Source organism: Salvelinus fontinalis, chromosome 12 (genome assembly GCF_029448725.1).
Source record: "Salvelinus fontinalis isolate EN_2023a chromosome 12, ASM2944872v1, whole genome shotgun sequence".
Lineage (NCBI taxonomy): Eukaryota > Metazoa > Chordata > Actinopteri > Salmoniformes > Salmonidae > Salvelinus > Salvelinus fontinalis.
Window position 1 is genome coordinate 2,547,919 of NC_074676.1, and position 12,313 is coordinate 2,560,231.

The window sequence follows — 12,313 nt, forward strand, 5'->3', positions numbered from 1 at the left end:
AAGACGGGATGATCTGTGTTCAATACAGGAATAAAACAAACTGTAGCTAGCTTTCTGGTCACGCGCCTCTATCTAACAGGACACTTCCAGTGACCCTAGTTCAAGATGGCCGTACTTCTTCATTACACAAAGGAATAAATCTCAACCAATTTCTAAAGACTGTTGACATCCAGTGGAAGCGGTAGGAACTGCAAGAAGGTCAATTAGAAATCTGGCTTCCCAATGAAAATCCATTGAAAAGAGAGTGACCTCAAAAAGAAAATTATCTGAAGGGTTTGTCCTCGGGGTTTCACCTGCTAAATAAGTTCTGTTATACTCACAGACATGATTCAAACAGTTTTAGAAACTTCAGAGTGTTTTCTATCCAAATCTACTAATAATAAGCATATCTTATCTTCTGGGGATGAGTAGCTGGCAGTTGAATTTGGATATGCTTTTCATCCAAACGTGAAAATGCTGCCCCCTATCCTAGAAAAGTTAAGGAGCGAGTAAGCATATGAAATGGCTAAGGTGAGCGTAAACGTGAGCTTTTGAAACGGGTCCTATATGCTAGATTGGGAGTTTTTTGGCAACTTTAGTTGGGAATGATACAAACCTTACAATGTCTTAGAAATCAAAACATATATGGGCTGCATGATGCGACTATAGGCTATTGAGAAAGTCGCAAAAAAAAGCTTGTGCACTGTTCTTTGCCTCTCAGGCTGCACACGCTGTTCTCTCAAGTGATCATATTTTCAGCCATCAGACTATTCTCAATTGAATCTTGCCTTTACTAATATGTAACATTTGTTTCTATTTAGAATGGCCCATTACCAAATGGGCAGGAACATGGGCAGGGGGGAAAAAACATGTCATCCTTATGCACGCAAATAGCTTTTCCAATCATGCCTGGTAGGCAACGTTTATTTCACTCCACCCATCAACCACTGAGGAGCCTGCAGCCTCTCCCTGCGTGACAGGTGATATTCCGCCCAACTCTGTATGCCATGGGCTCTCCAACGCTGTTCCTGCAGTTACCCTTGCTAATTTGGCAAACCAAGTGAAATCTGTTCGGGAACATCGATAGTTACATGTTTTCACAACTAAACATATTTCATTAAACTATTGACAGCCCCCCTCTGCACTCTCAAGAAAAGAATGAAGGAGAGAGGGGAGGAGACGGAAATGCACGGTGGTGAGATATTCTGTAGCTAAAGGTAATATGTCAGCCTATTAATTATGAAAATATAAAAAAAATGCCCTATTACTAGGCTATTCAAAATCGAATACAAATTCACTATAATTGTATGCTAACTCTGTAAGCTGCCCTGCACAATCAATGAACCAACAGCATCGCCTATATACGTTCTCTCCCAGACTCCTGGATAGAAAGTTTGGACTGGTTTAAGGTGGACTGGTATAATAATACAGTCCACACTTAAAGGCGATACTAGATTTTTAATTTTGGAGTATAGCCTAGACCATGGGTGAGCAACTCCAGTCCTTGAGGGCCTGATTGGTGTCACTTTTTCTCCATCCCTAGCAAACACAGCTGATTAATCAAATTGCATTCTAAACGGAAGATCATGATTAGGTGATTATTGGAGTCAGGTGTGTTAGCTGGAGCTGGGACAAAACTGACACCAATCAGGCACTCGAAGACTGGAATTGCCCAGCTCTGGCATAGACCATGGGTCACCAACCTTTTCTAGCATGAGAGCTACTATAAAAAAAAATGTAACATGTCGCGAGCTACAATTTCTTCATTTTTTTATAGCTTTCAAAGTCTAGCTAGTTCTCTTCTCCTCTCCCCTTCCGGGTCCTTTCTGTCAATATACCTGGTAAAATAATGGTTAATAAACAACTGCAAAGGGGGCCCTATAAAATCTGTCATTCTTTTCCCCAAATTATGTTACATTTTTTCACTCTTAAAATTACAATTGTTCATAGAGAACCAATGAAATTGGATGTTCTGAGTCCACGTCAATTCTTAAATCACAACGGTATTTAAAATGGAGCCGGAAGAAATGGCAGCAGTTTTACCGACGTCTAACCAATTGTGCTATTATGTGGTTTTTTTTGCGTTATTTGTAACTTATTTTGTACATAATGTTTCTGCCACCATATCTTACAGCAAAAAAATAATTTCTGAATATCAGGACAGCGATCACTCCTCGGATTAGACAAATACTTTTTCTTCAACAACAGGAAGCACAGGATATACTGCGAACACCCAACAAGGCCGACATCCCCGTTATTGGAAAGAGAAAGAGACGCAGGTACAGAGGACACAGAGGATCCGGAGAAGGCGAGTGGGAAAGCTTCCGTTACCGTCAATATTACTCGCCAACGTACAATCATTGGAAAATTAATTAGACGAGGTACGATCACAAATATCCTACCAACGGGACATCAAAAACTGTAACATCTTATGTCTCATGGAATCGTGGCTGAATGATGACATGGACATTCAGCTAGCAGGATACGAGGGGGGGGGGGGGGGTCCGTGCATATTTGTAAACAACAGCTGGTGCACAAAATCTAAGGAAGTGTCTAGATTTTGCTCGCCTGAAGTAGAGTTTCTTATGATAAACTGTAGACCACACTATTTGCCAAGAGAGTTTTCATCTTTACTTTTCATGGCTGTTTATTTACCATCGCAGACGGACACTGGCACTAAGACCGCACTCAGTCAGCTGTATAAGGTAATAAGCAAACAGGAAACCGCTCACCCAGAGGTGGCGCTCCTAGTGTCCGGGAACTTTAATGCAGGGAAACTTAAATCAGTTTTACCTCATTTTTATCAACATAGGAAAAAAAATCTAGATCACCTGTACTCCACACACAGAGACGCATATAAAGCTCTTCCTCACCCTCCATTTGGTCAATCTGACCACAATTCTATTCTCCTGATTCCTGCTTACAAGCAAATATTAAAGCAAGAAGCACCAGTGACTCGGCCTATTAAAAAAGTGGTCAGATGAAGCAGATGCTAAAGTACAGGACTGTTTTGCTATCACAGACTGGAATATGTCCCGGGATTCTTTCGATTGCATTGAGGAGTACACCACATCAGTCACTGGCTTTATCAATAAGTGCATCGAGGACGTCATCCCCAAAGTGACTGTGCGTACATACCCCAACCAGAAGCCATGGATTACAGGCAACATTCGCACTGAGCTAAAGGGTAGAGCTGCCGCTTTCAAGGTGCGGCACTCTAACCCGGAAGCTTATAAGAAATCCTACTATGCCCTCTGACGAACCATCAAACAGGCAAAGCTCCAATACAGGGCTAAGATTGAATTGTACTACACCGGCTCCAATGCTCGTCTTATGTGGCAGGGCTTGCAAACTATTACAGACTACAAAGGGAAGCACAGCCGAGAGCTGCCCAGTGACACGAGCCTACCAGACCAGCTAAATCACTTCTATGCTCTCTTCGAGGCAAGCAACACTGAGGCATGCATGAGAGCATCAGCTGTTCCGGACGACTGTGTCTCTCCGTAGCCGACGTGAGTAAGACCTTTAAACAGGTCAACATTCACAAGGCCGCAGGGCCAGACGGATTACCAGGACTTGTGCTCCGGGCATGTGCTGACCAACTGGCAGGTGTCTTCACTGACATTTTCAACATGTCCCTGATTGAGTCTGTAATACCAACATGTTTCAAGCAGAATCCTCAACACGTGGGCCCCTCAGGGCCAGCCTATAGGGAGGAGGTCAGAGACCTGGCCGGGTAACCAAGACTAAGGAGATGATTGTGGACTACAGGAAAAGGAGGAACGAGCATGCCATCATTCTCATCGACAGGGCTGTAGTGGAGCAGGTTGAGAGCTTCAAGTTCCTTGGTGTCCATATCACCAACAAACTAGAATGGTCCAAACACACCAAGACAGTCATAAAGAGGGGACAACAATGCCTATTCCCCCTCAGGAAACTATACAGTTTTGGCATGGGTGCTCAGATCCTCAAAAGTTTCTTTCAACATCGAGAGCATCCTGACTGGTTGCATCACTGCCTGGTACTGCAACTGCTCGGCCTCCCACCGCAAGGCACTACAGACGGTAGTGCATACAGCCCAGTACATCACTGGGGCTAAGCTGCCTGCCATCCAGGACCTCAGAGGAAAGCCCTAACAATTGTCAAAGACCTCACCCTCCCCAGTCAGACTGTTCTCTCTACTACCACATGGCAAGCGGTACCGGAGCGCCAAGTCTAGGACCAAAAGTCTTCTCAACAGCTTTTACCCCCAAGCCATAAGACTCCTGAACAGGTAATCAAATGGCTACCCGGACTATTTGCATTGTTTGTGTCTGTGTGTGTGTGTGTGTGCGTGTGTGTGTGTGCGTGCGTGCGTGTCCCAACCCCTCTTTACACTGCTGCTACTCTATGTTTACCATATATGCATAGTCACTTTAACCATACCAACATGTACATACTACCTCAATTTGCCCGACTAACCGGTGTCACGCCCTTATCTATTTCACCTGTTCCTGTTATTGTCTCCACCCCCTCCAGGTGTCTCTTATTTTCCCCAGTGTATTTATCCCTGTGTTTCCGATCTGTGCCAGTTCGTCTTGTATGTTTAGTCAAGTCAACCAGCGTGTATTTACCGTACTCCTTTTGCTATTCTCCTTTTTCTAGTCCTCCCGGTTTTGACCCTTGCCTGTTTCTGGACTCTGTACCCATCTGCCTGACCATTTCTGCCAGCCTTGACCACGAGCCTGTCTGCCACTCTGTACCTCCTGGACTCTGATCTGGGTTTGACCTTTTTGCCTGTCCACGACCATTCTCTTGTCTACCCCTTTGGATTATTAAACATAGTAAGACTCCAACCATCTGCCTCCTGTGTCTGCATCTGGGTCTTGCCTTGTGCCTTGATAGTACGAACTGGCCATGACAGACCCAGCAGACCTGGACCAGCTCCACCACGCTGTCTCCCTACAGGGAGCCACCATTGGAAGACATGAGGAGTTGTTACATTGCCTTTTGTAAGGGCTCAGTTCCTTGACGGAACACCACAACCATGGATTAAAGGCTATTATGGAGCAAATCAGGGAGTTAGCTCAGATGCTACCTGCCATCTCTGAAAACCCCAATCACCCATTCACTTTCCCCCTATCTGTGGTGAGTTTGTACAGCCTATCCCGGTTCCCCGAGAACCCTCCTCCAGAGCGATATTCGGGGTATCCTGGTTTCCTGCCGGGGTTTTCTTTCTCACTGCTCTCTTATTTTTTAGCTACAGCCATCTTCGTTTCCTTCAGACAGATCGACGATAGCGTATATTATTACGCTAATGTCGGGAAGGGCGCTCTCCTGGGCTACGGCAGTTTGGGAGCGACAATCTGCCATTTGTGGTCATCTGGAGGACTTCATGGCAGAAGTGAGAAAGGTATTTGAGTCTCTGGTTTCTGGGAGAAAGGCGGCCAGTAAACTGCTTGACTTACGTTGCACGTTGGCCGCCTAGAGTGCCTGGAATCCGGAGTCTCTTTTCAATACTTTTTTGCACAGATTATCTGAGGATGTAAAGGATGAGCTAGCTGCTCGGGAATTGCCGATGGATCTCGACTCCCTTATCGCCCGTAACATTAAAATTGATGGACGCCAGCAAGACTGAGAGGTCTGGTCTCGGGCTCACTCGTGCACCCGCTATGGCGCGTTCACCTTCCAAAGACAGCTCTTCCGAGAGGATTCGAAGCCACCCGAGCTCTCTCGGGAATCTACGACGGGTGAGTTGGATACTCCTGATTCTATGCAGTTGGGAAGAGCTAGGTTATCAGTTGGGGAACGTTCACAACGGATGAATAATAACTGTTGTCTGTACTGTGGAGGGGCAGGACACTTTATAGCTACCTGCCCTATTAGGAAACCCTTGTCTCTAGTGGGTACCAGTACTATGGTGAGTCAGACTGGGAGTTCCCTAATTACCATCACACGCACACCCCTTTTTGCTCTTGTGCTGTTGGGAGACCAATCTAAGTCTCTCCGAGTGCTCATTGACTCTGGGGCTGATGAATGTCTTATGGATGCCACGATAGCTTCAGAGCTTGGTATTCCCACTCAGCCTCTCTCTGTGACCATGGATGCTAGGGAACTGGATGGCCGCTCTATAGGGGAAGTCACCCATAGTACTGTGCCCGTTCAATTACAGGTTTCTGGTAACCACAGTGAGACAATACAGTTCCTCATTGCATCTCCCCATGTTCCGGTTGTTTTGGGATTTTCCTAGCTTCAAAAGCACAATCCGATGATTGATTGGACCACAAGCTTCATCGTGGGTTGGAGCCCATTTTGCCATTCCCACTCCATTCAAACAGCACAGCCTTCCTCAAGTCATCTTTCTCTGGATGTTAGCAAGACTGTGGATGTCTCTCCTCTCCTCACAGAATGCCATGACCTCCTGGAAGTATTCAGTAAGGCACATGCTAATTCCCTTCCCCCGCACCGTCCTTATGATTGTGCCATTGATCTTCTCCCAAGCAGTACACCACGTTGGGGTCGATTGTATTCTCTGTCTGGACCAGAGACCAAAGCTATGGAGGAGTACATAGAGGAGTCTCTGGCCACTGGGGCCGTCCATTCGTCTGCATCTCCTGCCGGCGCAGGGTTTTCCTTTGTGGAGAAGAAGGACATGACCCTGCGTCCGTGCATTGACTACCGGGGACTTAATGACATTACTGTCAAGAATCGTTACACCCTACCTCTCCTCTCCTCGGCGTTTGAACCTCTCCAGGTGGCAACCATATTTTCCAAGTTGGACCTTCAAAATGCCTGCCATCTGGTTCGGATACGCGAGAGGGATGATTAGAGACAGCTTTCAACACAGCCAGTGGACATTATGAGTACCAGGTCATGCCGTTTGGACTCACCAACACCCCCGCTGTTTTCCAGGCTTTGGTCAATGATCTGCTTCGGGACATGCTAAACCAGTTTGTGTTCGTGTACCTTGACAACATCCTGTTTATTTCCCAATCTGCCCAAGAACATGTTCTTGATGTCAGATAGGTCCTTCAGCGCCTCCTGGAGAATCAACTGTTCGTGAAAGCCGAGAAGTGTGAGTTCCACCGCTCTACAATCACCTTTCTGGGATATGTCATTGCTGAGGGCAATGTTCAGATGGATCCTGGAAAAGTGAAAGCAGTGGTGGATTGGCCTCAACCAACGTCCAGGGTGCAGTTGCAACGGTTTCTTGGGTTTGCCACTCTGTACCACCTGGACTTTGATCTGGTTTTGACCTTTTTGCCTGTCCACGACCATTCTCTTGCCTACCCCTTTGGATTATTTATCAAAGTAAGACCCCAACCATCTGCCTCCTGTGTCTGCATCTGGGTCTCGCCTTGATAACCGGTGTCTGTATATAGCCTCGCTACTGTTATAGCCTTGCTACTGTATATAGCCTCGCTACTGTTATTATTCACTGTCTTTTTACTGTTGTTTTTTATTTCCTTATCGATTGTTCACCTAATACCTATTTTTGGGCCTGTTGGTTCAGGCCTGTAAGTAAGCATTTCACTGTTGTATTCGGCGCACGTGACAAATAAACTTTGATTTGATGACACATTTTTGGTGAGTGTAATTCCCCTTTAATTGCTCATCTGGCCCTTTAATTGGGCATGTAGCGAGTGAGTAATATGCCATCTAATGTGCTGGTCTAGCGATGGTTCTGTACAACTGCTTCTCATTTCATGGCAAAGTTTGCAAATAGCAATTAATAGATACAAATGATACTTACTCATGATATACTTCTGCCAGGTAAGCCTACTTTGCGGTTAATATTTATTTGAGAAGGTTTTTGGGAAAGTATTTCTGTCAACCCACAAGACGGTTATAACATCAACTGGCTACACACGGAGTGATAGACAAACGGGCGCACCACACAGACCGACACAAGCAATTTTGCCTGAAAATAATTGGCAGATATTGTCTTAATTATAATTTTTTTAAACCAATAGTGGCTAACCAGGGGTGGGACAATGTTGCGTTGATTAGATAGTAGCTGGGAGCTTGCGGTGTCTGAGACTTGTGAGATTTGTTTATGACAGTTTGCGGTGGAACATGTGAAAATTACATGTACTTTCAGAATTTTTGACGAGCTACTCATAGGTGGGCTGCGAACTACTGGTAGCTTGTGATTGACCTGTTGGAAACCCCCCATTATTTTAATTCAGGTTTTATTTTTCGTGCTTGGGCTTTAAAACAACATCCATAACGACCATGTTTTCCACTAAGTTTTAACCTGTTGTTGAACTTCTTTCTTCAAATTGATCAATCACAGTGAGTTGGGTTAAAGGGACAATAGAGCTCTGAATACCAGGTCATTAGCGACCTGATGGTCATTAGCAAGTTGGGCACTACCAAGCATGTCCAGGGTGCATAAGAGGAGATTACCGTGACTCAACGATCACGTGGAATTTTACTGCGGTCATGACTCATGACTGCCAGTGTGACGCCCTTAAAAAAAAAGATTGCCGTTTTTAAAGTGCAGTAACTTCAGTCGACTGTGGTATTTTGGAGACAGTAATTGCAGAATAACTGCAGTGTACTGCACTGTAACTGCAATTACACTGCAAAATTACTGTAGTAAAAAAAACAGTGTTATTTTGGACGCAGTATTTGCAACATACTGCAGTTAGACTGCATTGTACTGCAGTTATACTGCACTCTGATTGCAATCTTTTTTCGTAAGGGCAGTAATACAGTCACCGCAACAGCGCTAGTGGAGTGGGATTTTTGGAGTAGAGGACAGCTTTTGGTAACATAAAATCCTTGCCGGTCCCACTTCCATTCAAGGGGGCTATAGCAAAGTTTTTGCCTTGTCTTTAAATGTTGTGAAAGCAAGGAAGAGTTGGCTTCCCTTGCTAGAATAAGTTAGCTGGCAGCATGTCTAGCTGGCTAAAAACATAGCAAGCTAGCTAACTTTTTTAGCTTCCCACATCCCCATGTGAAATAATCAGATTTATAATATAAAAATATGCCCTGGCAAATATTCGTACTTGGTGTAACCTAAACATTGTCCCAGTTTGACATGCTACTTGTGTATTCATTCCCTTCATTTAAAAATAGAACGTCATCATGTTTTGGTCTGGGAGAAAAAAGCACATGGCTAGCTAGTTGGCTACAGCAGGTTCTACTATTTCACAATAGCCTGTAATCACTAGTTATTACTTCTAAACAAAATACATTTTTGAGTGGATTCTTTTTTTGTTTATAGTCGCTGAAATTATATTTGGTTATCAATGAAAAATAGTCTACTTTGATGAATAGCCTATAGATAAGATCAAGGAACCAAGCGACAACACTGCCCCTACGACTGCGAAAGGAATGAAATGGCGTGTCTCAATTTCCACGTAGTAAAAAAGTATGTTGCATGCTGGAGCGTATTACAAGGAGCCGCCCCTTTTGTGACGAAAAAGGACATGGCAACACTCTTTCGTCTGCGTAGAGCTTGTAGTAAGTTTTAGTGCACTAACTCCGCTCTCTGTGCTTCTCCTACTCTTCCACCCTCAACTCAACACCCTCCCTTTTTCACATTAGCCAACGAGGACCCCCTGTCAAAGGTATGTCGGACAGACGGTTTATTTGTTTGTTTCCTTCCCACTTTTTGTTTTTCGTCTGTCTCATTTCACCCAGGTCGCCCTCCCAAATACAGCAGCGTTCCGAAGCTGGGCAGCCACACCCCGACCTCTCCCTCCAGCTGTCTCACTGCCTCCCCGGCCTCCGAGTGGCCCAACACAGGGGGGAGCTTCCCCTTCCATGTCCATCCCCACCACACTCTCCCCCTGCCCAGCCCCAGCTCTGGGGATGTAAGTAGCAGCTGGAGAGAGCACAGCAGCCTGGACTTTCTGGGGCTCTATCCTAACATACTGACTTCACCTACTCTTGCCCCTCCCTTTTTATATTGGTGGTATTGTCCACAGGCTGTTACAAATACTTTGGTGGAGTTGAAATGTCCCAGTACCTCACGTCTAAAGACCTAGACAAGTACAGACACGTTTTTATTGATTTACTCCCTACTGTCTGATCCTTCATTTTTGATGCAATCTTACAAAGTGAACAGTTCTCCTCGCCTCAAATTCAGTACTCCCCCCTACTCTCAAAAAGGAACAAGTGATGCTGCCTGTGTGAAATTGTTACTTTACCTATTTTCTTTTTTAAGTAGGATCAGTTAGTTTAGATCTTCTTTTAAATGCCATTAAAAACATACTGCAGTATTAAAGTAGTTTATTACATACTTTAAACTATATTTTTCAAATAGGAAATGCAGAATGGTATCCACAATGGCTTTTAGAATGGGCTTTTCCCATTTCAGTGTTGGAATTACACACATTATTTATTTAAGTGTTATCTTTAAAACAACACAGAAACCGTAATATGATTGGATGATCCTCAAATCAACACACATGGCCCCTCTGCCCTGCCTCTGCACACGTGATTGGTCAGGCCTAGACAGGCAGTGAAACTGATTGGTGCAATTCATCCTGACAGGGAGACATCCATGAGGATTTCTGCACTGTGTGCAAACGCAGTGGCCAGTTGCTCATGTGTGACACATGCTCCTGTGTCTATCACCTGGACTGCCTGGACCCACCCCTGAAAACCATTCCTAAAGGCATGTGGATCTGTCCCAAATGTCATGAGCAGGTAAACGCAGCACCGACAATCGAGGGGCTTGGCCCAGCAGTCCAGTGGTTCAGTAGTATAGATCTGAGAATTTGGCTACTCTTTCAAAGTGGATAATCTATTGACATTGGCAGAGACAAAGTTTTCCCCTCAGGCTTTCATCAGCTAGTCCTTATTTCTAGGCGAAAACATTACGACGATATGACTGTTCCTTCCTTTGAACGCTTCAACATGATTCAGTATTGTTTTAAGTCATTCTTTCCCATTTCATTTTGTTAGTGGAGGATGGCATCTTACACTCCCATCTGATTCATTTTGTTTGTTCTTTGTGACATCGCCAAAGGATGACCACAGCATTGTTCTCTTCCACGTCTAGGTAATGTCGTGACTTTGCAATCACAATACAACAAAGCTGTGCTCTTCTCTCCAGATATTGAAAAAAGAAGATTCAATTCAATGGCCAGGAACATTGGCTATTGTTCATTCCTATATCGCCTATAAAGAAGGTAGGAATAGCACACTAAAGACCTTGTGCCTCGGGCAAACATCAAATGTGTGGCTCCGTTTCAGTCAGCTGAAGCGGTGGTAGATGAAAGAGTTCCTTCACTGGGATCTCGAACAACCAGATTTCTTTAAAGTCTCACCATTGTCTGTGTGTTGTTTCTGTTTCCTAAAAGCTAAAGAAGAGGAGAAACAAAAGCTAATGAAGTGGAGTGCTGAGCTGAAACTGGAGCGAGAACAGTTGGAACAAGGGGTCAAACAACTCAGTAACTCCATAACGGTAAGCTCCAAAGTAACCGCAAACCACCTTCATATAAGCGAGTTGTTTTCAGATGGGTGTACTGAAATAGATGGAAGTATTTGAGATCTTGAATAATAGTGTGGCTTAGGTAATTCACGTAACTACCCCTATTGCTTACCAGGCTTTGATGCTCTCTTAGCTTGTGTCATGTTATATCCAGGCTGTATCACAACCATCCGTAATTGGGAGTCCCATAGGGCGGCGCACAATTGGCCCAGCATCGTCTGGGTTTGGCCGGTGTAGACCGTCATTGTAAATAAGAATTTGTTCTTAACTGACTTGCCTAGTTAAATAAAGGTTAAATACATTTTTTAAATGTCATAGAAACGCATCCAAAGATACATTTAGTAGTGCTATAATTAGAGATTGTTCAAAAATTGCCAGAGATGGAGACATCTAGCTTGCTATCTGGCTTGTTAAGAAGTAAATGTGGATCTGTCAGGAACCAACATAATAAATGTAATTTAGCAGACGCTTTTATCCAAAGCGACTTAGTCATGCGTGCATACATTCTACGTATAGGTGTCACCATGAATCGAAGATATAGCTTAGACTAGTTCCTGGGAGTCTTAATCTGACTGAAAACTATTTGTGTAACCAAATGGAGACATTTGACACCAGATGAGGTGCAGTGATGTAAAATATAAAAAATAACGGTCTAAATATTGAGCCTTGTGGGACCCCACAAGCCATTATTGTATTTTGAAACTGTTCTTTTAAAAGGTAGACTCAGCGAAATAACGTTGCCATGAGCAGCACCGCAGATATTTCGATAAGCGAGATGCAAGACTTTGCTCTCACACAGTCACAGTATCTGTGCATGTGCACAGGTTCGCTTCACGCTGTTACTGCGTGGTAGCCACCGGACCAAAACAGTGATGAAGTTGAACCTCGCGCTTCAACGCTCTTGGT

At 44.4% G+C, this 12,313-nt stretch overlaps 1 protein-coding gene across 5 annotated transcripts in view; it reads left to right on the plus strand.

The window, feature by feature from the left end:
- LOC129866618 (PHD finger protein 21A-like) overlaps positions 1-12,313 on the plus strand; it is a 115,151-nt gene that overhangs the window by 91,801 nt on the left and 11,037 nt on the right. For 3 of the 5 annotated variants that reach the window (XM_055939374.1, XM_055939375.1, XM_055939376.1), the window contains 3 exons: positions 9,610-9,782; positions 11,030-11,105; positions 11,277-11,380. In XM_055939374.1, the coding sequence (XP_055795349.1) occupies positions 9,610-9,782; positions 11,030-11,105; positions 11,277-11,380 (353 nt within the window). Of the gene's footprint in view, positions 1-9,513; positions 9,537-9,609; positions 9,783-10,464; positions 10,621-11,029; positions 11,106-11,276; positions 11,381-12,313 lie in introns of all 5 variants that reach the window. The other 2 variants (XM_055939379.1, XM_055939378.1) reach the window with 2 other exon arrangements.